A 27601-nucleotide genomic window follows, 5' to 3' on the forward strand; every position below is an offset into this window, starting at 1 on the left:
TCGCGGGACCGTGACGTTTAGACTGTGGTTGCCATGATAAACTTCATGCGCACGGCAGATTGGAATTAAATGTTCCAAAGGCAAGCAATAAGGGGATTTTCAAGAGATATATTTGCAAGGTATTCGTCTTGTCCTTATTCCGGACGTGGAGTGTGCTGAGAAACGGGATAGAGACTGGGTGGCACACCTTTGAGGTAACGCATGCTAACATACGTTCCATACTGTTAGCATTTAGCTAACTCGCTGTAGTGACAGGCATGTGTCTATACCAGTGTTGGTGTTTCCTTCTAAAGGCGAAGCACATGTATGTGGCTCCTTAGCTAATTTGGTATTGTTTTAAGTGGTTAGGTTAGTCACTTCAAATCCTGTGTTGCTAGTTTGCTAACTCTTGTTTAGGTAAGAATGTGTATAAATGTATGTTATATTTAGTTTGTAATTTTTATATATATATATATATATATATATATATATATATATATATATATATATATATATATATATATATATAAACACACATTTAAATAATTTGTTAACGTTTACCCTGGCAGAAATGCTTGAGCGTTTTGGACAACTTGTTGTTATAGTCAAATGTCTGCCGACTGCTGAATACGATGTTTTCCTGTTAACCAAAAACTACTGTCTAGCTAAACACTGTGTCTGGTAAGAATTGAAAAGTCACTCTGTTAGGCTGGAAATGATATAGAAGTGATAATTTATTCAATCTTTTTCAATTCCTGTTTATGGGGTTTGTGGTGGTGTAGCATTGCTGCCTCATAGCTCCAGGGTCCCAGGTTCGACTGTCTTGGCAGGCTCAGTTCACTGTCTGTGTGGTGTTTCTGTGCATCTCATCCCTGTGTCCACATGGGTTTCCGGTTTCCTCCCAACTCCCCAAAAAATGACAGATAAATTGCCCTTGGTGTGTGTGTGTGTGTGTGTGTGTGTGTGTGTGTGTGTGTGTGTGTGTGTGTGTTTTTGTTCTGCATTGGATTGTTGTCCCATCCAGGGTGTACATATGCTACAGATTCACTGCAGCCCTGAGCAGGATAAGTGTTTATGAAAGTGAATGTTAACATATTGGATAAGGAATGCAATAATACAGTCATGTGAAAAAAACAAGTACACCCCATGGAAATTGTTGGCTTCTTTGATATATTTGAACAACCAAACATTTGATCCTTTTTGAAACAGTGCCTATTAATAGAGGTGATCCACTCTATCAAATGAGACATAAAAATTACATTTTGTAGTCATCTCACATTTTACATTAACAAAAAAACAGATCAGTCACAAGGAAAAAAGTAAGGAAAATTAGAATTAGGTGTTCAAGATTGGATGGCAGGGATTAGAACCTGCTTATGGAGTGCAGGTCAAACCTGTCTTATTTATACCCTTCTCATAGGTGTACAAAAGCTTGCTTGCAAAAATACATGATTATAGAAGTATAAATCAAGCATTAGTCTGTTACTCAATTGTGGTTAGTTGGCCTACCTGGAGAGAATCTGGAATGTTTTTTGGCTGTCAGATAATACAAATTCCCCCATACAGCCACCCTGGTCGGAAAGTGCTGATATCATACTCTTCTTACAAAAACCCTATAGAATCGATACAAGAAACTATTTGCTAAATCAAAAAATATTCCCAAATTTCAAATTACTCAATTAACTGCAACAAATCATCTATGTTCTTTCTCAACATGAAACTCCCAGAAACTACAGTACAATCTCTACCTATCCCCATAAGCCCTGATTACATCACTTATCTTGGTTTCTAAATATCCACCAAGCTGTCAGATTTGCATAAACCCAATTTTAACCCTTTATTGAACATCATAAATGATATCAAACAGTGGATAAACCTCCCCCTCTCTCTCATTGGCAGAATAGCATCCATAAAAATGACTTTACTACCCAAAATTAATTACTTATTTTCAATGATCCCAGTTCAGTCTCCCCTTTCTTGGTTCAAATCACTCAACTTCTGTATCTCAAAATTTTACTGGAAAAAATTTTTTTACTCCAAGAATCAAACTAACCACTTTACAAAGACCAAAGTTTCAACGATTTTACCTCTCTAACCAACTCCAGTGTTTAATCAAATGGATAAAGCCCAGTCAGATAAATGACATTTGGAAAGATATAGAACAGGCACTATGCAATAAAATCAGTATGTCAGACTAACCCTTCATCAGTACAGCTATCAAATTCCACCCCTGCTTCAATAGTCCAACAATTGCATCAATTTTTAAGAGCTTGGTGGAAATTTTATAAAACTATTAATTCACCACTCCAACTAACTGAACACTCCCATATGGCATAACCCTGACTTCACAAATACAGTTAAGATAACGAACTTCTCCACATGGGTAGAAAAAGACAATACGCACCTTAAACACACATGTCAATACAACAACTTTTCATCATTCCTATATCTAGGTGAAAATCATGGACTAGAAAATAAATATTTTCTTGTAATTTCAACCACTTAAATCCATTATATCCTCTAAAATCAACCTAAGAGAGAACACATTAGACACCCCCCCCATTAGTATCAGAACTGCTAAATATATTTCCACCAACTAAAGTCTTATCCAAAATATACATGATTTACAGAAGTATAAATCAGGCATTAGCCTGTTAATCAGTTGTGGTTATTTGGCCTCCCTGGACAGAATCTGGAATGTTTTTGTGGCTATCGGATAATACAAATTCCCCCATACAGCCACTCTGGTAGGAAAGTGCCGCACTTTATTTTTACATCAAGTCAGTTGAGGTTTCCTGCCAGAATACTTGTATCCCTTTTAAGGCTTCTATACTGTTATTTTATTCCCCCTGCTTTCTTATTTTTTTGTACTTTTATTCAAACTGCTCTGGTTGCCTATATAACATGTCTCTCTGTCTCTTGCAGACCACCTGATGGCGTCTGCCATCGAAGGCAGCGTGGACTCGAAAGCAGAGCTCACAGCTCTGCTGGAGCAATGGGAGCGAGAACAACAAGGCAACACTCAGGACCTGGTCAACATATTGACCAAGTGAGAGAACTTTCACGTACACTGTAGGCAGTTGCTCTCTGATGTCAGTGTGAGACTCAGCAGTCCATGTCCCCCCCCCCCCCCCCCCCCCCATTTTTCAGGATATCAGAACTTGTTGAGAGGGAGACTGAGGAGTACCACAAGGCTGATCCTGATCCTTTTGATGACCGCCATCCAGGTTTATATCCAGGTTTTATATTGCTCTTATTGTTATTTAGTTCTGCTTCCTGGTCCTTTTCCACTATATATCACATCATTCTGAATGTTGCATTCTGGGTTCTCTAAAAGATTTCACATGTAATTACGTTTTGTTTTTCAACTGTCAGGACGGGCAAACCCAGAGTGCATGCTGGGACACCTGTTGAAGATCCTATTTAAGAATGATGATTTTATGAATGCGGTAAGAGACGCATGGCTTCATCCACAGGACGTACATGGCAATTTCTCGTGGTTCTAGATCAGGGGTTCTCAATCTTTTTGTAGCCAGGACATAAAATATTCAGCATATTGTATAAATGTGTCACACAACACATTTTATATTGTGTGTGTCTATCTCTCTCTCTCTCTCTCTCTCTCTCTCTCTCTATATATATATATATATATATATATATATATATATATATATATATATATATATATATATACACACTGTGTGTGTGTATGTGTGTATATATATGTGAGATATATATATATATATATATATATATATATATGTATGTATGTATATGTGTGTATATGTTTTTTTTTTTTGTTTTTTTTTCTTTCATACTGAATAGTTTTAGATCTTCAGACAAAATACAACATAAAACAAAGGCAACCTGAGTAAACGCACAATACATATTTTTTAAATTAATTTTTTTATTGAAGCAAAAAAAATATTCAACAGCTATCACCAATGTGAAATATATGAACTGCCTCCTTAAACATAAAATCGGGTGGTGCCACTTTTAGCAGCAATAACGACAACCAAACGCTTCTGATAACATCAGATCAGTTTTTAAGTTACTTCTAGGACTAGGACTTAGTCCTATGCTTTGGATCATTGTTGCTACATAATCCAGTTGTGCTTGAGTTTCAACTTACAGACTGAAGACCAGACATTCTCCTTTACAATTTTCTGGTAGAAAGCAGAATCCATGTTTCCCTCAATTATTGCAAGTTGCCCAGGCCCTGAAGCAGCAAAGCATCTGCACACCATCATCCTGCCACCACCATGCTTGACCATGGGTATGATTTTTTTGGTGGAATTCTGTGTTTGGTTTATGCCAGATGAAATGGGATCCCAGTCTTCCAAACAGTTCCACTTTTGACTCCTCAATCCACAGAACATTCTCCCAAAAGGTTTGAGGATCATCAAGGTGTGTTTTGGCAAAATTCAGACAAGCCTTAAGGTTCTTCTGGGTTAGCAGTGGTCTTCACCACTTCCATGGATGCCCTTTTTGGCCAGTGTCTTTCTGATGGTGGAGTCATGAACAGTGACCTTTATTGATGCAAGAGAAGCCTGTAGTTCCTTTGATGTTGTCCTTGGCTCTTTTGTGACTTCCTGGATGAGTAGTTGCTGTGCTCTTGGAGGAACTTTGGAAGGTCGGCCACTTCTGGGATGGTTCACTACTGTACCGAGTTCTTCCATTTGGAGATAATGGCTCTAACTGTGGTTCTTTTGAGTCACAGAGCCTTTGAAATAGCTTTGTAACCCTTCCCAGACTGATGTATTTCAATCACCTTCTTCCTCATCATTCCTGGAATTTCTTTCAGTTTTGGTTACTGGGTAAGACCTTTTTAACCAACTTTATGCTGTTGTAAAAGCCCTATTTAAGTGTTAAAGTGATTGAACAGGGTTTGCAGTAATCAGGCTTGTTTGCTTCTAGTCCGGCTGAACCCCATTATGAATGCAATTTCATAGATTTTGGGTTTTAGTAAATATGCGGGCAAATACATTTTCACACAGCCCCAGTTGGTCCTTGATAGCTTTTTTGCTTCAATAAATAACATTACCATTTAATAACTGTGTTTTGTGTTTACTCAGGTTGCCTTGATTTATCTTAGATTTAATTTAATAAAAAATAAAAAGCTTTCATTTCTGAAACAATTTAGTATTAGATATGGTAACTTATAAATGCTAAAATAATTTAGTATTAGAAAAGAAGGCAAAATAGAATTATTTTTACCAGAGTGTTTGAAAATATATCATTTGTTAAAAAGGTAGGTTGGAACAATTTTTATTTTCAAATCACAGACCCCCTGGCTATGCTTCACAGACCTCACTTTGAGAACCATGGTCCTAGATGATGTATTTATTGTTACACTGTGCTAGTTATCCTGTCTGTTTTTGTTTGTTATACATGTTTATTATTACTACTGACATAGTGACATTACCACTGGTTTGTTATTGGCAATGGATTGATATTTGTTAAACTGAACACATTGAGCTTGATCGCTAATCTACAGTGCAGGTTTATGACATGATTTATTATTAGAGATTTATGTGATTATTACATGGGTGTTGTGTATTACAGTTGGTGAACTCGTATGTCATGACAAGCAGAGAAGTTCCACTGAACACTGCAGCATGCCGACTGTTGCTGAACATCATGCCAGGCCTGGAGACTGCAGTAGTCTTTCAAGAGAAGGTAAAGAGGACTATGCTTTTCAAGACAAGACATTGTTTTATTGAAAGCAGTAGACAATCCAATTGCAGGGGTGAGTGGTTGAGGTTTAAGGGCCCAAAATTGACTGACCTGAAATTGAACCTGTCACTATCACTGCATCTTGGCCTTTATGCATCAAGTTATGTGCCCTGTCCCTTTAAGTATAAAAATATACAGTCAAGTACAGTGACTGTCAAAACTCTTCATATTAGATTTTATTAAATTAAGAATAAATTCAGCATGAGAAAACTAGCCAAATGTTTGATTAAGCATTGATTTCCAGACTCCAATTTAGAATTCACATTAAACTAAACTGCGTCTCCTATGTACATTGCATACACTATGTATATATTTTTTTATTGTATTTACTGTATGTGTGAGAATGTAGCATTAGAAATTGTTGTCGGATTGATCATGGTTTTGCTATAGTTACCCTTTCTAGGCAAACCAGGAGCAAACAGTTAATCATCAGGCAACTCAGTCTGGCAGTACCCATCAGATTCTCAGGTTCATTAGAAAGAACCAAATTAAACAATTTTTAAATGATCGTGGTTAGTAAACCTGCCACACATCTATTTTAGTTTGGACTTGTTAAGCAAAGTATTAAGTGGGACCCTGGTATACACAACGTCCTTTTAACAATGTACGTTTTTGTGTGTGTTTTGTAGGAGGGCATTGTAGAGCGCCTGTTTAAATGGGCCCGGGAGGCTGAGGAGCCCCTGAGAATCTATGCTACAGGTTTGCTTGGAGGAGCCATGGAGAACCAGGATATTGCTGCCAACTACCGTGAGGAGAACTCCGTTCTGGTCTGTGCCACTTTCAGCCTGGCACTTTTTCATCACTCAACACATCTGCAATTGCAAAGAAATTATACATTTGTTAATTAATATGCAGTTTTATTACATAGCTTTAATGCACAGAACATTCAAGAATATTACTTTATTCTGTGATAAAGTTTTAAGCCTTATCTGTCTACAGATAAATATTGATTCAAATGTAAATATGCAATTATTGGGGGTGTAACGATCCATCGAAATGGATTGACGTATCGATCAAATAACCAATGATCTGATGTATCGATGTAATGGATAAACATCAATGCATGTATAACTTTTATGATGGACCATAGCCGGAGTGGCTAATCGGGGTTCCCGGTAAGCCCAATGCCGCATCCAAATTGGCGCTCATTCAAAAGTGAAAGTGAAATGCACACGGTTACACAAGCATCCATAAGCAATTTAAAAGCGAGGGGGGAAAAGAGGGAAAAGCACCAACGAAGCTCCATGCCCCCTTTCACAGCAGCTTTCTTCTGGTAAGCTCTGCAGACAAGGTTACCATCTTTTAAGTTTCTCTCAGCATTTTTATAAAATCCAAAATATAACCACACTTCAGATTTGGTCCTCTTGGAAGGTTGGAAATTTTCCAGAGCGCTGTCACTGCCTTCTGCCATGTTCTATTAACTCAAATAATGATCGCAACAAGCCTAATGACAACATCCGTCCATCATTTTATAGTCAAATATAAAACCTGTTTAAATGACTACAGTGTCTGTATATTAGTACTTTTTCTACATTTTTCAGCACATTTTAACAACACAGGGATAATACTGATAACTGTGATAATTTTGGTCACGATAATCGTGATATGAAATTTTCATACCGTTACATCACTACATGGAGCTATAAACAAATTGTTGTCAATTGCCATGGCACGAGGTAGCTGCCAAAAAAGTATATTTCTTACTGAAGTATTTTCATATTTGTCTGAATGCAAACCAATACTTTTTTTTCTTAAGGTTAGTTGGCCTTTTTGTAGCTGAAAACAATACTTAGTATGTCATTTGTTATTTTTCTTAATATTCTTGTTGAAACATGTCAGTAATAAAAACACAGGATTGTAAGAACTGTCAAAAATTGGCCCAGTCATGGGCATTAAACTCCTCAGCTGAAAATGGGCCCCACTCAGACCCTAGATGGACCTTTGTTTAGGGCACTATAATTTCTGCCACTTCCTGGACATGATGTCCGTCAAAGTTTAAGTTCGTCACAGGTCCTTATTTGCACTGAAATATGTAGTAAATTTTGGTTGCATCTGTGAATTAATGTTGTGAAATGTTAGTAATTGTGTGAAATATAGTGCATCGTTTAATATCAATTGCAGGCCCCTGAATCGATTGAATCAAAATCACATCGTGGCAGTCATTGAGGTATCAGCATATATCAAATCACTGGCTAAAAGAATGAATATTTTATCGTATCGTCATGAAACTTGTGATTTACATCCCTAGTAGTTATACATAAATCTCGTCTACTGAGTTCTATTTAGAAATATGTCTATATTTCCCTGTAAAAAAAAAAAAAAAAAAAAAAAAAAGTCTGATATGGTAAATGTTGCGCAAGACAACAATTACAAATTATGGTGATATCTTTCTTTGTTGTTTTTGTGCCACTGTATGCTTCTAGGATTTGTTCTACCCATCCATCCATAAATGCCCCATTTGTCTGTTTCCTTTCCTGGAGATCTTTTATCTATTTTCTGTCTGGAAGCTATAGTTACTGAGTATTGTGTTTTAGTGTGAAATATAGCTCTGTTAAGCTGCTGCTCTGTTCTTAATACTGCTATTCTAATACACTGAATATATGATTGAGTGGACAATCATGACAATAACACAATGGTAAAAGGTTGTTATTATTATTATTACTCTATGAGAAGCTAATTTAGATAATTAACGAGTTAATTAATGTTTACCTGATTTACTTTTACTCCAGGTTCCTTTAATGCTACAAAGGCTCAGAGAAATCCAGGAGAAAGATGCAGAAAGCAGGAAGGACTTCAAGCGGCCCAGTCTACGCAAAAGCATGGAGCCCTTGCTTCCTCTGGATGAGGAAGCAGTGGATGGCAAGTTTTCGCCCAGCCCTTCACGTATTCACTCGGAAAATAACACTTTCGGCCATGAATCGGATGGAGCGGTCTCTCCTGAGCACAGTTTAACGAAAAGTAGCAGTCGAGTCCACTCTGGTGTCAAAGGTGTGATGAAATTGGCTGTGCCACACCAGTCTGAGTTGGAGAACCCTGGTGAAGGAGCAAGAGATTTCAGAAAAAGGATGGAGCAAGAGAATGGTAGGAAGGCCAAACAGAAGCTGAACTTCTCATTGCCAGAGCCAGAGCGCAACTTCAGTGAGTTGTCTAATAGCAGCTGGTCAGAGATGAGCCCGTGGGTGATTGGGAACAGCTACCACTTGTACCCGCTTACAGCAGGCATTGAGCAACGTCTTATTCTTCAGTACCTCACACCATTGGGGGAGTACCAGGAGGTGAGGTTGTTTTTGGGGTTTTTTCATATGTTTTTTTGTGAGGTAAGTTAATGTTACCTTAACTTGTAGCACTATAGTCAGCTAATCTATTGCTGTAAAACCATTGTTACATGAATATAATGGAATACAAGCCTAAATGTAAGTAAGGATTAACTTGATGGGGCATGCTGTTATAAGAAAATAATCAATGAAGGACAGTGGTGCTACCTAAAATTAATACTTGTCCTATACATGTCCTGAAATGTTTTATTACATTTAATTGTGGTGTATCATTGTTTATTTATGAATTATTAACACTTTTTTTTTTTTAAAGATTATTCAATATATTACATTCCTATAGGCTTGCTGCGATAGTCAGTGTTCTTGGCCTTACACGGTGTTCGGCCGCACACCGATTACATCACTTGCCCACCGCAGCACTGCCCCAACTGTCACTTTACTTTTTTTATAGTAATAAAAAAAATCAGTTATTACTTCATTTGTTCATTTGTAAGTCACTTTGGATAAAAGTGTCTGCTAAATGAATAAATGTAAATTTAGTTCAGTTAGAGAATGGACGCTAAAATTAAAAACTGGACGCGTCCGCTCATTTCTGCATAAGCAGAATGAGTCAGAGTCACAGCACAGATCAGCAGGAGTCCGATTTCATTTATCATGTGACAAGAGTGAAGCGAGCTGACCGACAAGACGATGGCGGAAGATGTGGTTTCAAAGTGAAATGTAAAAGTGCCTATCTGACAGTATTTTGGATTTGTTGTTCTGTTTTTCATTAAGAATAATAATGAACTCACTGCCCCAGAATTGCTGCTAATGTGTAAGTGAAAGTGAAATGCACACGGGCATTCATAAGATTTTAAAGTGGGGGGAGGGGGGATGGTTTACTTTGTTAGAAGTGCACCATTCTGCCATGTTTTTTTTTTTTTTTCCTTCCCCAAAACATGACATGACAGCTGTGTGCTTCACTTACACAATGGAGATGTTGTTCATGCTTCTCATACTAGTGTGATGTTTTTTGCACAGCTGTTGGCTGTGTTCATGCAACTTCGTGCTCGAGAGCTCCTCATGCATTACATGGATCTAAAACAGACCAATGATGTGCAATTGACCTTTGAGGCCCTCAAGGTAACTCTCTCCACCTAATCATATACAAAACTCTTAGAATCCACAGACACACAACACTGGTTATGAACAAAATTTATTGTATTGATGGGATATATTTTATGCATTTTTTTGGTCTAGAATTTATGGGAATGTTTTTTTTTTTTAAAAAAACTTTTCAACTTTTGTATTGTACTTGGTATGCAATCCTCTTTTCTGTTACAGTACCTGGCCTCTCTCCTGCTGCATAAGAAGTTTGCAGCAGAATTCGTGGCTCATGGTGGAGTGCAGAAGCTTTTGGAAATCCCGCGGCCATCCATGGCAGCCACAGGAGTGTCTCTGTGTCTCTATTACCTTGCCTACAACCAAGATGCTATGGAGAGGGTAAGTGGTGTTGCCAATCAGAGACAAAAATTTCACTGTAGTGTACTATTTGACAATAAAGGCTGTCATTGTTTTTAATTGCTTACCAGCTGGAAGGGGTGAAACACATGTATAGCCATATTTGTGCTAACAGTACTTACTATATAGGTAGCTTGCTACAATTCCAAGATAGAAAGATTTGCTGCCTGAACACTCTGTCTTGCTTCTTCTGTCATGTTGGGTGAAATACTGCAGTTCATTAAGTGGATGTGCCATATAGTTAGACCTTGTCACCTCCAACACCTATTGAGAAATGGATATTCAAGTTGTACACTTTCTTCCATGAACTTTCTTGTGGAAAAATTGACAATAGTAAGAAGCACAGAAAGGAAAAACTTGCTTATTTTTCTTTTTGAAACTTTAAGTTTAACTTTAATTCTTGTTCGTATTGTTGTGGTTTTTTTTTTCTTGTTTTTATTTCATCACTTTTTAGCTTTTAAGCCAGATTTTTTTGCAAGTTGATCATTAAATATATATTTTGATTAATGCTTTTGGAAAAACATTAATTCCATATGTTTAAAGTGATAAATTCCATTTTTATTTGAACTATCAAATACTCACCCTCATGTTGTTCCAAACCCATAAGACTTTCGTTCATCTTCGGAACACAAATTAAACATATTTTTAATGAAACCTAGGAGATTTCTGTGCTCTGTTTATAGTCTAGCAACCAAAACTTTCAAGCTCCAAAAAGTTCATAAAGGCATCATTCAAGTAATTCATGTGACTCCAGGGGTTTAAATCCAATTTTATGAAGTGATACAAATGCTTTGTATGCAAAAAAAAAAACAACAACCCTAAAATTAAGTGTTTATTCACAAAATATCTTCACTTCTACATAGATCTCCAACGTGCGTTCACAAGAGACCCACAACACATGCGTGTTCTGTTGACACAAGAGTGGACAAAAAATCCAAGCCCCCCATGTTGAAATGTGAAGACATCTTTGTTACAAAAATTGTTCTATGTCACTCAGTTTGTGTACAGCGTCCCTCTTCCTCTGCTGTAAACAGTGCAGTGCTTCTGGGTCTCATTATATCGTGAGAACATCTGGAAGTGAAGATATTTTCGTCAATGAAGTCTTAATTTTATTGTTTGTTTTTTTTGCACACACAAAGCATTCGTATTGCTTCATAAAATTGGTATTAAACCACTGGAGTCACATGGATTGCTTTTACAATGACTTTATGAACTTTTTGGAGCATGAAAAGTTTGGTTACTTGGACTGTCAATGGAGGGACAGAAGTCTCCCAGATTTCATTAAGAATGTTTTCGTTTGTGTTCCAAGAATGAACGAAAGTCTTATGGGTTTGGAATGACATGAGGGTGGGTAATTGATGACACAATTTTCATTTTTTGGTGAACGATCCCTTTAAAATGATACAAAATCCATTACCTACATGGGGGGAAAAGGCATTGTCATAATCAGTTGTTGTAATTTTTGCATAAAATATTTTCATTTGCTATAGTCATAATTACTCTTACAGGTGTGTATGCTACCCCACTCCCTCTTAGCGGAAGTGGTGAGTTACACTCTGTGGCTGTTGGAGTGTTCACATGCCTCCGGGTGCTGTCATGCCACCATGTTCTTTTCGATTTGCTTCACGTTCCGAGCTGTACTTGAGCTCTTCGACAACCAGGATGGCCTGAGACGCCTTGTCAACCTGGTACGTATCCAGACAAATGCAGAAAGCGGTTAAACAGGAACATACACTGTCCAAAGCTATATCTCTTTTCACTTTTACAGTTGTCTTTTTTCAGAGTGTGCCACTGTCTGAAAATATAGTGGAGAATATTGTAGTGGAGAATGCTGTGTACCCTAGTGACCACGAAAGACCACGAGACTTATTACTTCGTAATGAGTAAAATTTTGGGAAAACATTTTTATAGTCACGTGTTCTATTTCTTGTTAGCTAGGTTGCTTTATTGTCTTTAGTTTGATAATTGTCAATAATTGTGTGGATATTGAGTTACCTAATGTGTGAGCTTGTGATGGAACATGACTAGTGTCAGTGATTAGTAAACCAGTATAACATAGTGTATGAAGTTGTTTAGTTCAGTCAATAATAGTGTTATATGTAGTACTAACAAATTTCCAATGTAGGGAGTAGTTAACAGTAGGGCAGCAACTAACAATTATCGATTAATCTGCTGATTGTTTCGTCGATTAATCGATTATTTGGATTAAAGGCAGATTTTTATTTTCTGTGGGGGCCTTTATTTCATGTTCTGTCCAGTGTTGTCCTTCACACATTGAGCAAATTGAAGGCTATGAAAAAGGTATTAAATGTATCTATGTGGGGTATGCTATAGATTGTGCAAAGGATTTTAAAAAATATTAACATTTTATATTTTGAAAACAAAAAAAAAAAAACAACTGATTGTCCACAAGCTTTAAATCAGAAGTTAAATCACTATATTAAAAATGCTTAAAGAAAAACAAAAGCACAAACTAAGCGTTAACTGGTAAGAGGTTGAATGTTCTGCAGTAACACACACATTCACTCATTTGAACCCAGTAACGTGTTACTTTATTCTATGAATAAATGACACTTTTTACAATTATATACAATTACATGTTATAACCCATTACAGTTACTGCTCTCATAAAAAAAGCATAATTACTTTTGTTTCTAATAGCATCAAACAACATAAGTCATTGCAATTTATTTCTGTTGCGTGCTGTTTGATGTGCATGTGGGGACTCGCGCTCATTCAGTGAAGTTTGATGGAGACTTGCTTGTTGTTAGGACAAGCCTTTATGTAAAATGGAAATATTGGCATGAATTTCTAACATTTACAGATATGGATATAAACGTAAAAAGGTAATTTCTGCACTGAAGAAAACATGTCTGGAGCACATTAAACAAAACGCACATCTGTTGCAGTATCTGACATGACAAGCCGCGTTAATACACTTGCTTGTTTGAAGTGCTTAATAAAAAACATTCTCATGTTTTGGACAACCTGGATCGTGCACTTTTCCCGCAGCAGCTCACTCTGTGATCTCCGCTGTTTTTCATGGGTTTTATTCATAGAAATGTGTTTTTCACCATTGTGAAGTGACGTCTCTGACTAGGATTATCCAGAGTGATGTCACAGACCCAACTAATCCATAATGAAATTTGTTGTTGATTATTTTAATTATCGATTAAAGTACAGTGATGGTCTTATTGTTCTCTACAACCTAAGCACATCCCTGCTGTTAAAGTGTTTTCAAATCACTGCTTGGGTGGAACACATTGATTGTGATGATGGTATTTGAAAGCTTACACAATGATATTTTTCTTGCAGCTGGTAATTGTCATATGCCTAGTTCTGGATCTTATGGAAAGTTATATAATTTTTTTTTTTTGTGCATGCAGATAAGTACTCTGGAGATCTTGAATCCAGAGGATCAGGGGGCACTGCTGAGCGATGATGAGATTTTCTCCAGCAGGCAGACAGCCAAACACACATGCATGGCTCTGCGCCGGTACTTTGAAGCCCACCTGGCTATTAAAGTGGAACAAGTAAAGCAGAGTCTTCAGCGCACAGAGGGAGGAGCACTCATCCATCCCCAGCCTTACTACAAGGTACAGGCAACTCTACACCAGCAGTCTTTTCACAAGGCACATTCTAACATGCAACACCTTCTGAAAACTGCCTGATTTACATGCATACCTGCAAACATATACTGTTCATATTTTCAAATATATTATTTTGCAGTTAAGGATGAATACGTCTGCTTTGCTATAGACTGTTACCACCTTTATAAAAAATAAAAATAAAAGTTTTTAAAAGTGTGTTTAGATAATGGTGTACTATAGATTTGTCTGTGTGTGTCTGTGTGTGTCTGTGTGTGTCTGTGTGTGTCTGTGTGTGTCTGTGTGTGTCTGTGTGTGTCTGTGTGTGTCTGTGTATGTGTTTTTCAGCCTTGCTCCTACACTCGTGACCAGGTGGTTGAAATGGTGGAATTCCTCATTGAGCATGGGCCTGTACGCCTGTATTGGGAGCCTGCTGAGGTCTTCCACAAACTGTCCTGTGTGCAGCTCCTGCTACAGCTCATCTCCATCGCCTGTGACTGGAGGACATATTATGGCAGGTGAGATGAAGAATAGGGAATTTAGAAACGCTAATATTTGTGTGATTTACACACAAATTTTGTGGATTTGTGTGATTTTACAGGCTTGACATTAAATGGTGTAATACTGCAGTGAGTATTTAACCCTCTTACCCCTAAGTTCCCACAGTATTATGTCCCATAACCCTATATTCCACAGAGAAACAGCATGCCAACCCTGAGTTCCTGAGCCAAAATCAACATTTTAATTTTAACATTTTAGGCCTTGAAACAACTTATAATAATGTATTTGTGTAATATTACTTTGAAATTGAAGCAGTTCAGTGTTTTTACTAAACTCAGAACACAATTCTTAACTAGAGAAATTACGAAAAAATGCTCGCAAAAGTCCTTATACTCATTTAGAAGTACCATACGAGCATCAGTATGGTCAATGCCTTTGAATACATTCAAGTAAATAATAAATAAATAAATGCATTTTAGCTCCAAAAGTCAAGTTTCTGGTGATAATCAGACCAGCAGGTAGTGTTTTCATGAATGCACAGAAATGGTCCGGTTATGACTCCAGACACCTGCCGTGTCAGTCGCACTGGTTGATGCTGAAGATGAAAACGGATCAGGGTCTGAATCAGGAGAATTTGCGTCTCTATCACTTTCGGTTTCGGTTTCAACATCGCCTGAACTTTCACTGCTGTCACTATCTAGAATCCTCGCTCTCGCCTGTGTAACTGTGTATGTTTTTTATTTTTTTCACTGTTTTAGATGTACCTTTGTTCACTGTAGGTGTAACTTTAGCTGGAACATGATTTAGCTTTTCGCTTTGGCATTTTTAGTTTGCTTCTACTATTACACCAATTCACGCTTGGATCAGCTTCATCGTAATGCCGGCGTAATAACGTAATCACGTCGTGATGTCATGACTTCATCAACCTTCCGGGTCAAAAAATAATAATTAAATAAGTAAGGAATCATAGCAGAGTAATGCCGGTACACCGGCCTTACGGGGATAACGTTTACACTGTAAATCCTCTCTATCGGCCTTACGGGAATTTGGCATAGACAATCGAGCCGGTATATCGTCCTTACGGGAATAGATCAAAGATGATCAAGCCGGTTTTTCGGCCATACGGGGTAAGAGGGTTAATTATTTTGCTTTGGAAATTGATTGGAGGAAATACTATTTTTATTTTAACAGATATGAGGATGGAAATACTCACTAAGGCATTTGTTGCAATTCACCTGCAGACAGGAGGGGGCTCTAAACCAGGAGTGTAGAGGGGGTCATGTTTATACAATCATGGCATTTCTTTTTTTTATTTATAAATAATTTTGCAAATTATATTGACTTTCTCCCTCAATATTATAGACCCATGACATATACTCCCAGTTAATTCCATTTCAGTTCCAGGTTTTAATCTTACAAAATGTGGAAACTGATGCATACACACACTGTATACATCACAATACTTAGGTTTGTTCCAGTATATCTGATGCAATATATTTGATGTCTGCAAAACATTATTTAACAAGAATAGAAGACAAAATGAAATAGTACAAGAAGAGATTTTAATATCTGATCAGCTGACAAAGGATTTGACATATTAAAACAGTCTCTGTGTCTGTCTAACTCAAAGGCTGCTATAAGTATAAATGAGAGAGGGTTCACCTGTATTACATTAGTTTGTGTTTTAACTTGTACAATAAAGAAAAATATCAAACCAGTAGTATTATCTAAGAACCATTCATTATCTAACAACCATTTAGATCTCAAACAACCACTTAGCATAGCATGCAACAGAAATGGTTACAGAAACCTCTCTTTCTCAGTAAATTCAGACTACTAACCTAAAATATAAACATTTCTTGCACAACAAATAAATTTTATATATTAATTCACTTACAGTTGAGCAGCAAACTGTAGTTTCTCAGCAAGGATTTGACTGAGAGCAGCCTGAGAACTTGAGGCAAACCATACTGTTCTATTTTGCTCAACACTCTGCTCACAACTTATACCATAACGCTCAGCACTCTAGTGCCTAGTGGTTGGGGAAGAGAACTGCACACTAAACAAAGCCTAGTAAGAGAGTTGCCACTGTTACAATAAATTACATAGAACAAATGCATTATGTTGATGCAGAAAAAAATGTCAAACACATCATGTTTACACACAATATACAGAGGCTCCTTGCTTTTTACAAATGCAACAAGTTTCTGCATTTTATCGGCTTTGCAATTAGTTACTACAGTCTGCTAAATTTAATTAAAATAATTAGAGTAATCACATTAAGCAGTTTTATTTAAAGGCTGTTTAAGTACAAGTTAATTTGTAGTGTCTGCTGATTGTTTCATTAACTGACCTACTACTTATAGCCCAGCCTGTGTAATATTGATATCTTCGAATTTGACTGTGGATATTTTATCTCCCAGGAGTGACACAGTGCGGTATGCATTGGACATCCTCAGCATTCTGACTGTTATCCCAAAAACGCAGCTCCTGTTGGCTGAAAATGTGTCTGTGCTGGATGAAGGCGGGTCGACCATCTCCACAGTAGGTGAGGGATTGTTGAATAATGATGAGATTATGATGTTTTTTGAGTTCCAGGTAGGCAATGAATATTATAGATTGATAATAGAACTCCTATCGCTTTACTTATTCTGTCTAATATAGTATTTTGGGGAGTGAATTATGAAATCACATGTTTGTTTATTTTGGTGAATAGAAGACAAAATTCAACACTGTTTATTTCCTAGTAACAAATTAGAATTGAAATTTGTTTTATGTAGACTTGCTACAGTTAAATTGGTTGTAATTGCTTGCTAATCTATTTAAGGCATGAGCATCGTCCTGGTGGTTGCTGAGGGTGAGGTGTTTGTGAATGATGCAGAGATCCAGAAGTCAGCTCTGCAGGTGGTGATTAACTGTGTGTGCGCTCCTGACAAGCGTATCTCCAGCATCGGTAAATTCATCTCGGGTGCACCACGACGGCGTCTTCCTCAGAGCCACCGCACAAGTGAAAGTGTCCTGGCCAAAATGTGGAATGTGGTCCAGTCCAATAATGGCATCAAGGTCTTGCTCTCGCTGCTCACAATCAAAATGCCCATAACAGATGCTGACCAAATCCGTGCTCTAGCATGCAAAGCATTAGTGGGTTTAGCACGAAGCACCACAGTGCGGCAGATTATCAGCAAATTACCACTGTTCAGCAGTGGGCAGATCCAGCAGCTAATGAAGGAGCCTGTGCTTCAAGATAAACGCAACGACCATGTACGCTTTTGTAAATATGCTGCTGAGTTAATAGAGCAAGTATCAGGAAAGCCGCTGCTAATAGGCACAGATGTTTCACTAGCACGGTTGCAGCGTGCCAACGTTGTAGCACAAACGCGCATCGCGTTCCCTGAGAAGGAGTTGCTTCTGCTCATTCGGAATCATCTGTTGTCAAAAGGTCTCACCGATACAGCTTCAGCGTTAACCAAAGAGGCTGACCTACCTATGGGCATCCATTCTCACGCTCATGCCAGCGTAGCACCATTTTCACAATCTGTGTCCACGCCTCCCACACCAACCGCCATCCCACGGAGTCCTCGCCTTGCCAATGGCGTGGCAGCACGGCTCGGAGGCCATGCCTCTCATGTGACTACTTCATCTCATCACCTACAGCCCCGCCCATCTACCTCACAGCTCCCACCCCCAGCCCCTCCCACATCATCTCACCACAGCACTGTCTCTCTTGTTGGTCGAATCGTGTTCTCGAGGGAACGGCCGACTACTTATGCCGCAGGATTGAAGAAACCACGTGTTTTGAGGCAGAAATCAGACCATGGTGCATTTAGCCAGAGTCCAGCTATGAAGAAACAGTTGGACCGCCATCTTCCTTCACCTCCAGCTCTTGATAGGTCTGGTGCTACACTTTTTATTATTTACAATTTTACAAAAAGGAATCATCAAAAACATAACTTTTATTAAGATGGATGGATGGACACTACTGTTACCAGGATGTTAAGTGTAATGCACTCAACTTTTACAAATTTACAGCTCAAATTTAATCATTCACATTCTCTAAACGAATGTGTCTGTTTCTTTAAAGCTGACAAATATAATACATTTTGATGTTATTGCTTTGTTTGTGAAAATCTACTGTCAGCTTCCACCACAGAAAAGATTTTGTCATTTACTGTATGTATAATCTTAAAATCATATCAAGATTGTGCTTGTCTATGTACCTGCTGTTAGAATGCATTATGCAGTGACCAAAAAGTGTTCAAAATCAAAATTATCCTATTATAAGATTCTTCAAATTATGGTTTTTCACACTCTTTGCATTCTTAGGCATGAAGCACGTGTTGTGGTTACATTCTATTTTCTCTCTTTGTAGTATTATAACAGAGTACCTGAGAGAGCAGCATGCCCGCTGTAAGAACCCGGTCACCACGTGCCCTCCGTTCAGTCTGTTCATGCCTCACCAGTGTCCAGAGCCAAAGCAGAGGTGCCAGGCACCCACAAACTTTACAGCACGTCACACACGCAGGGTTGCCTATCCAAAATATGGGGGGGTGGATGGAGGCTGCTTTGACAGGCAACTTATCTTCAGCAGGTACTGGATTTTACATGCCAGTTTACTGGTAGTTATTACAAGGAATGTGGTGTGTGTAGTGTCTTTGTATTTGCATAGTATCTTACAATATAACTAAGAACATGTGTACTTCTTGTAAATAATATAATGTTTTTTTTGGATTTATTAAGGTTCAGGCCAATCTCAGTGTTCAGGGAAGCAGAGGAGGATGAGAGCGGCTTCATGTGTTGCGCATTCTCAGCACGGGAGCGTTTCCTCATGTTGGGCACATGCACGGGGCAGCTCAAACTTTACAATGTGTTCGGTGGACAAGAGGAAGCCAGCTACAGCTGCCATAGTTCAGCCATCACACACCTTGAGCCATCCAGGGTATGTACACACATACACCATAATGTTTGCTTGGAGGATGTGCCTTTGTGCCATGTACCCAAACGGTTGCTGTAATGGATTGTAGCTGATAATTTAAAAATAAATAAAAAAAAAGTTAGAATTTGAATATAATTTTAAATGTAATTAACAAAAATATTTAACACACTTAACTGAACTAAAATGTTCTCCTGTGAGGGTTTTTTTTTTTTTTTTATAAATATTTTGTAGTTTCAGGTAGCGTCTCTGTTTAATTTATGCGTGAAATAAAAATCTGTATTATTGTAGATTCATGCTTGCCTTAATTTTAATAATAAAGTTTCATATTTCTTCATATTTCTTATGATTTCCTCATTCATAGGAACACAATTTCATATTTTGTGACCATTGTCATCAAGTCTGCTTGCATGAGCAAGTCCATAACAGAATTTACAAAAATATAATATTCCAAAACATTCAAATGAGAAAAAAGTGAACACCTAATTAATGCATTTACTGCAGGGTGGTTTTTAGTTAGTTTTTTTGTTTTTGTTTCAATTATCATGTACATCCTATCTGCTAATAAAATTCATTCATTATATGAATCAACATGTATATTATTAAGAATTTGTATTTTCCAGGATGGGTCTTTACTGTTGACATCTGCTTCATGGAGTTATCCTCTATCTGCACTCTGGGGAATGAAATCTGTCTTCATAATGAAGTGAGTCTAACAAACACAACTCTAAACAAACTTGCTGCACATGTCCTCTGTAACCACAATGCTCAGGACACTTGATTATCACTGTTTCTGAGTGGGTTGTGTGTTTTTTTTTGTTTGTTTGTTTTGTGGGTTTTTTTTTTTTCCCCTTCTCCCTTTTTGTGTAGGCATTCCTTTTTAGATGATCATTATGTGGAATTCAGTAAGCTTTCCCAGGACAGAGTAATAGGAACAAAGGAACACATTGCCCATGTAAGAAACTTACATATTCCATATGCAGATTTTGAAAATGTAAATTTGGAGAATTAATCTTTGAAATAGAAGGCCAGAAGAAGCCATCATCTTTTGTCTATTTATTGTAAACTACTATAGACATAAAAAGCAGCACTGATTTATGTGCTCCATGATTTAAATACTGAAAACCAGGCTTCGTTATTTACTCTTTCTCTGTTTATTTTCTTTCTTCACTACTTCTTTTTTTCAATGACGAAGATTTATGACATTCAAACTGGGCAAAAGACCCTGACCTTAAACAACCCTGACCTGGCCAACAACTACAAGCGGAACTGCGCCACCTTCAATCCGACTGATGACCTTGTGTTAAATGATGGGGTTATGTGGGATGTGCGTTCAGCGCAGGCCATCCACAAGTTTGATAAATTCAACATGAACATCAGTGGCGTTTTCCACCCTAACGGCCTTGAAGTCATCATCAACACAGAGATAGTATCTTTCCAACATTTGTGGTCCTATTTTACTGTTTAGTTTACCCCCCTGCCCCCCCCCCCCCCCCCCCAACAGTTTATATACGAAATTAAAGATTATTAAGAAGGTTCTTTTTAAATTGCCAGTGTGTACATTTTAGACACTAACTCTTGCTGAGATGTTTTCCATAGTTTACAGATGTACATTGAATTCTTTAACTACAATATCAGTGGGACTTAAGGACTTTCCATTTGCTGCACACTGTACCAGCGCTGGATCAGTGCAGAATTGTGTTCAACAACAATGGAACGGTCATTTATGGAGGTAAAGATGCCATGAAAAACCTCAAGGTCCCCATGAAATGGCTTCTTAGCTGTGATTTCAGTCTGTATGTTCTCACATTTCCTTCTGAAACAGGAAGTCAAAGTGACACTTGCCTGAGGTATACAATAGGGAATAGCTTTCGAGATATACCACACTGCCAAATCTAAACAAACCTGACATTATGCTTAGTGAGCTAGCTAAATATAGAGAATAGCAAAGAAATTAGTGAGAACCTTTTACTTGCTACTAAAGAAGCCCTGATTGTGTATAAAGATTTAATCGTGTTCTTGCTTTGTTTGAGGAAGTGACATATTCCAGCATAGAAGAGCCCCAAGTAAAATGCCTCTGGGTGCTTTGCGCATAACCACAACCTCGAGATCCGACAATTTTTATTCAACCAATGATGGTTAGAAATATGAATAGTATGCAGGAAGATGTACAGCCAGACACACTGATGGACAAAGTTTACTGATAACAAGCTACCCACCTCCAGGGTTGGGACATGTATGGCTCAGAATTGTCCAGTTAAATGCTTTCTAGAATTTATTGGTAGTTTATGCATCATCGCTTAAAAAAATGTAATTAAAATGAGAATATCACCACAACATGGGGGTCCTTAAAACTGAGGGACCGGGATAGTTCTGAAACAGTTATCTTGATTAAAAGGGCTCTTTAACACTTTTTGAAGCAAAATTATTTTTTCTAAATACCAATGAAGCTGGTTGTTTTGTCATATTAAATGCCAAATGCTATCTCTTAGCAATGCTTCAGGCTGATGATGAGGATGAAATGATGGAGCAGCAGATGAAAAGTCCCTTTGGATCCTCCTTCAGGACCTTTGATGCTACTGACTACAAACCGATAGGTACAACCTTTTATCCAGTCACTGGATAAACACTTGACTAAACACTCCTGCCCTTTTTTCTGTTACTCCTATTAATGTTAAGTGTACACGGGGAATTAAGTGAGGAGGGAATTGTGGGGAAAGAGGGAGAGGTTCTTCATTGTATAAAATTATTTTCAAATGTTTTACTATCTGGAAAATTAAGTGTTAAATTAAATTAAATCAAAATATTAGGGAAAAAGGAAAAATATTTTAAAGAAGTAGGCACAATATGTCTTAAGTATTACACGATGATTTCAAAGGCAAAATGGCAGCATCAGCATATATTTACTGAAGTTTGTAAATCACATTAAAGGGAGTTGTAGTTCAAGACAATAGTTCAAAACATCCTATTACATATTGTAAAAAACTTTTAAAGATGGGCAAGGAGAAGGTGGGAACCGGCTGAACACAAAAATAAGGTTTAATAATAAACCAAACTCAAACAGAACATAAAACACACAAACGGAACACAAAGTACACGCGTGTCTCTCTCTCTCTCTCTCTCTCCCTCTCCCAACTGCTCCTTTATCTCACTCTCTCTCGCTCATTGATTAGCCCAATCAGTGCCAGGTGTGCATCCCCACAACCTGGCTTCTCCCTTTTCCTTGTTACACTCCACCACCGCCAGATTCGGGAGGGCGGTGCTGCTATCTCGGCTACGACTTTCCTCTTGTTTGTAGGCAAAGAGGCCAGCCAGTCAAGAGATGAGGAGGAGGAGGAGGAGGAGGAGGAGGAGGAAAGGGGCAGAGAGAAGAAGCAAGCTAGAGAGGGAGGGAGAGAAAAAACCACTCCGGTCCTCAGATACACTGTCATCTGCTTCTTAGCGCACTGGGAAGCGATCCCCCACGATGCCTGCCGATGGCACTGGACTTCTGAGTGGGCGGCTGCAGCTCCTCCCTTTTTTCCGGTGGACAGCAGCCACTCCTCTGCCTTCCCGATGGACGGATATGGCTCCTCCCCTTTTCAGGCAGACAGCAGCCACTACTCCGCTTCCCCGGCTGACGGCAGCAGGTCTTCCACCCCCTGGCGGGCAGAAACTGCTCCTCCCCTTTCAGCCGGACTGGAGAGGTTCCTCCGCCTCCCTGCGGACGGCAGCAGCTCCTCCATACTCCTCGGCAACTGCTCCAGCACCACCGCCTCCTTTGCGTCGCGATCCTTCCACAGCAGCAAGAGCTCTCTTGACAGCGCGTCCCTCCTCCTTCCTGGGTTTCGGCACCAATGAAACAAACTTTAAAGTCGGGCAAGGAGGAGGCTGGAACTGGTTGGACATAAACATAAAATTTTATAATAAACGAAACGCAAACATAAAACACACAAACAGAACTCGAACACGTGTGTGTGTGTCTGTCTGTCTGTCTGTGTGTCTCTCTCTCTCTCTCTCTCTCTCTCTCTCTCTCTCTCTCGCTCTCGCGCTTCTAGCCGCTCCTTTATCTCGCTCTCTCTCACACTGATTAGCCCAACCAGGTGTGCAACATCACAACCTGGCTTCTCCCTCCTTGTCTCAGAGATTTTGGTAATTTAAGAATAACTATACATTTTCTTGCTGTTTTTTTTTTTTTTTCTTCTCTCCTGTCAGCCACCATTGATGTGAAGAGGAACATTTTTGACCTGTGTACTGACACAAAAGACTGTTACCTGGCAGTCATTGAAGTAAGTTGTTGTTGTTGTTGTTGTTTTTAATTATTATTATTATTATTATTATTATTAGTGGATTTCTGAAAAGATTAGTTGAAACGATTTTGGTGGGCTTTGTGTTTTCTTACTAAGGCTTTTGATGTAATGCATTCCTCCACAACAGAATCAAGATTCTATAAATATGGACACAGTGTGTCGACTTTATGGAGTTGGCCGACAGAGACTGGCTGAGGAAGAAGAGGATGAGGAGGATCAGGTGAACAGATCTTGCCATAATCTTCCTAGGCTATGCAATGGTTTTTTTGGAGGTTTTTTTTTCCTCCTTCAGAAGATACTTTGGGTAGAAGTTGCAGCTGAATTGACACATGCTGTTTTACTTTTATGAACTGGATTTACCTGCTATTGCAGTCTACATTTACATTATTTACATTTATTCATTTAGCAGACGCTTTATCCAAAGCGACTTACAAATGAGAAAATACAAGCAAAGCGATATCAGGCAGAGAACAATAAAAGTAGTGCTACCATACAAGATCCATTAATTGAGTTCCAGAAGAAGCAAAGAACGCAGAGTAGAGGTGTAAGTGCCAGAGTAAATTTAAAAAAATAATAATAATTAGGGGTTGGTTAGGTGTTCACAGAAGAGGTGGGTCTTTAGCTGTTTCTTGAAAATGCTGACAGATTCTGTGGTCTGGATTGATACATACATGGGTTAATGTGACCTGGATATGCTAAAAGGTCCTTGTTGTTTCAGTTCCAAACCAATATTTCAAGTTGCAATAAGCAACTTTTGCTAGTAGCCTGACCACAGTAGTAGACTATTGATGATGTATAAGAAATAATTTATAAAAAACTAATTTGGAGATGGAGGCATTCATATGGGAGTCTGGACATGTAGTATAATTCAAACACCTTATGCCAGTGTTATCCAATGTAGATTATTGACCCATCATGTTGAGCAATCAAACAAGTCCATGTGAGATGAAGAACAGGAGATTTCTCTTGTTAGTTGGGCAAGTTTATTGGAAAATGCACCAGCTTTTTCTTTGCTTCAGGTGTGTTGTAACCATACATGATTGGTTTATTCAACATGCATGCTTGCATTAAGAATACATGGCAATCATACATTGGCTGATTACTGTCTAGTAAACTACTGCAACTACAAGAGTCTCATGCTGCTAGTATCATTAGTGTGTGCTTGAGGTTTGATATTTCCCACGTTCTCCTCCCGGGAGCCACATACATGTGCTTAATACATTAATACATTTGCTCATTGTTTTACACAATATTCTAAGATTATACTAACTCGGGTCTACACCATTTGGGGAGTGTATATCAGTGTTGGATAAGAGCAGATGGCGAGAGCATCAAAAATGAACTTTGTATATAATATATTGTACCTGCTAGTTGGAAGTTGCAGTCTCTCGTACAAAAGGCCAGGTGCTTTCAGAGAGATGTGCAGTACAACTGACATTACACAATTTTCCTCTGAAGTGACCATTTCCACCTTGGAGGTCTTCAAATCCCTAAAAGTTAGATATTGTTTTTTAAAGTTTTTTTTAAATTATATTTATTTATGTCACACATTTTTTTAACTTAAACTTTTAGCAATTATGGAACAAAACAAATATGATATATGATATGGCATAAAGCCATCTTGAAGTTGTAAAAAAGGTAGCCTTAATTCTTAAACCACCTTGTCCAATAGCAAGAAATCCAGACTAATCCAGGTCATTGCTCTGACTTTTCTTTCAGTGTTTCAAATAGTAATCAAGCTTTTTTTGGGGGGGTGGGGTAGTGAACTGACATTACACAACGAGGTAATGACAAAATAAGATCATGCTAAAACCATCCGATTGGCTGGATTTATTAATGTATGTAATTTACTTGTATGTAATGAAACTTGATTGGTCTGTGCTCTTCCAGGAGGATGAAGATCAGGAGGATGAGGATGATGATGATGACTCGGATGACGACATGGATGATATCGACACAGACCCCCTGATGGCTGAGCTGGAGAATGAAAATAATGGTGAGGAGGAGGAAGATGGTGAGCAGGATTTTTCCCCATCTGATGATGAAGAGGTGGCTCGTCTCCTGGAGGAAGATGGTGAAGATGATGACGATGATGATGACGACGACGACGACGACGATGATGATGAAGAGGATGATTCTGAGGACAATGAGGGAGATGTAGAGCTAGTTATGGATAACAGTGAGTTAATGGATTTTTTTTTTTTAAGAATATGGAATTATAGTCTAGAATGCCTGCTTGTTACTTTCATTCTTTACACTTTTCATTTCTTCTCTACTGTAGTGTGCTTACGCTTTCCTTCTCTGCTCTTTTATTCCAGCAGATAGCTCAGATAACTCAGACCTGGAAGACGACATCATACTTTCCCTGAATGAGTGAGCCATGGAGGATGCAGAGGAAACAGTGAGCACAAACTTATTCATACCTCAGAAGTGAATACCACTGAGGGAGAAAAGATGACCAATCTCAAACATGTCAAAGCGGGAAGAAAAGCACTTGACTGGTTAAATCAAGGACTCTTAAACAAGAAGGCTCTTCTTGTGTACTAGACTGAAGGGCTCTTTAAAAATGCTGATATTACTGGAATTGGATGATTAAAGGATCATATAGTTTCAAGGGTTGCTTGATGAAGCAAGTGTGATAGTTTATAAAGTATAGTATAAATAAAAATTTAAACAAATTCGTTTTCATGAAAAAAAAAAAAAGTTTCTAAAGTCCACATTTTTGAAAGTATCCCTTTTTTAAAGAGAACAAAAAAAGTAGACACTTGTTTTAAGATGAAGTGTATTAGACACTTTTCTCTTTCAATGGGTTTGGCCACAGAAAAGAGCTGGTGATGTTTGTTAAAATGGTCTAAAATGTCTTTTGAGCTTCCACAGTACCCTTAATGGGTGCTATGTGGATGTGAGCGTGTGTGTGTGTCAATTTGATATAAATCTTTTGCTTGATTTCATCTTAAATATTACATTTTTGCCAGGCATATTGCTCCCAGTATATTTGTTATTCAGAGTCACTCACAGGTACAAATGCCTTTCTGGCTATCTTCTTTATTTTTGTTTAAGTTTGCTCAGATTAGAAAATTTTTTTTTTTTAAAAAGATAACCTTTTAGAAGTTACATCTCCCTATTTGCATACTTCGGTATGTGTACAATTTGGAACATCAGTGAGGACTGAATAGTAATGAAGCAGAATCAATCCAAGTGCCATTTGCACCAGTGGTCCTATACCAGCATTTCACTGCATCATGTATTTTGGCCATAATTTCTACAATTTGTTTTTAGATGATACCTTCCTAAATGTATAGATCCATTGTACAGTATGTATCAAAGTATTTTTACTATAAACACCATTAAAACGACCCAGCTTTGTGATGTTTGTATCTCATGAATCATTAATAAAGCCTTTTATGTTCATTTGTGTCCTCTGGAAATTCTGAAAGGGAAAACAAACAAACAAATAAAATATATATATATATATATATATATATATATATATATATATATATATATATATATATATATATATATATATATATATATATATATATAAAATAAAATTTATAGTGTGTGTGTATAGGCATTGATGACTAAGATGAGCTCATTAGTGAATAGCAAAACTTCAGTAAGTGAAAAGCATGCTCAATTGGGTTGATATCAGACATTTAAGAACATTTAATTTATTTACCTTGAGAGGCTCTTGGGTTGCTTCGTTGTATGTTTTGGGTCATTATCCATCTGTACTGTGAAATGCCACCCTATCAGTTTTGTAGCATTTGACTAAATCTGAGCAGAAACTATAGCTCTAAA

General features: G+C 37.9%; 1 protein-coding gene across 5 annotated transcripts; it reads left to right on the forward strand.

The window, feature by feature from the left end:
* LOC108265762 (DDB1- and CUL4-associated factor 1) lies at nt 1-27208 on the forward strand. 5 transcript variants are annotated; one of them, XM_017468428.3, is made up of 25 exons: nt 1-194; nt 2905-3028; nt 3130-3218; nt 3355-3428; nt 5545-5658; nt 6345-6482; nt 8445-8990; nt 10011-10112; nt 10314-10472; nt 11999-12178; nt 13877-14086; nt 14426-14595; nt 17002-17126; nt 17406-18468; nt 18948-19166; nt 19316-19514; nt 20132-20214; nt 20379-20463; nt 20704-20937; nt 21147-21240; nt 22001-22105; nt 23703-23776; nt 23925-24017; nt 25688-25976; nt 26116-27208. In XM_017468428.3, the coding sequence occupies exons 2-25, from the start codon at nt 2913-2915 to the stop codon at nt 26172-26174; spliced, it is 4620 nt and encodes a 1539-aa protein (XP_017323917.1). In that variant the 5' UTR covers nt 1-194; nt 2905-2912; the 3' UTR covers nt 26175-27208. The 5 variants fall into 5 exon arrangements, with proteins under 5 accessions (XP_017323917.1, XP_017323918.1, XP_017323919.1 ...); XM_017468429.3 differs by having other exon boundaries at nt 26119-27208; XM_017468430.3 differs by having other exon boundaries at nt 3130-3206.
* The last annotated feature ends 393 nt before the right edge of the window (nt 27209-27601 follow it).

Source organism: Ictalurus punctatus, chromosome 5 (assembly GCF_001660625.3).
Source record: "Ictalurus punctatus breed USDA103 chromosome 5, Coco_2.0, whole genome shotgun sequence".
NCBI lineage: Eukaryota > Metazoa > Chordata > Actinopteri > Siluriformes > Ictaluridae > Ictalurus > Ictalurus punctatus.

Bases quoted from the DNA above. Each gene is read 5' to 3' on its own strand.
- LOC108265762 (XM_017468428.3), top strand. From the start codon at position 2,913: ATGGCGTCTGCCATCGAAGGCAGCGTGGACTCGAAAGCAGAGCTCACA. The intron at 3,029-3,129 runs GTGAGAGAACTT...CCCATTTTTCAG, and splicing joins CTGGTCAACATATTGACCAA to GATATCAGAACTTGTTGAGA. The intron at 21,241-22,000 runs GTAAAGATGCCA...GCTATCTCTTAG, and splicing joins TGGAACGGTCATTTATGGAG to CAATGCTTCAGGCTGATGAT.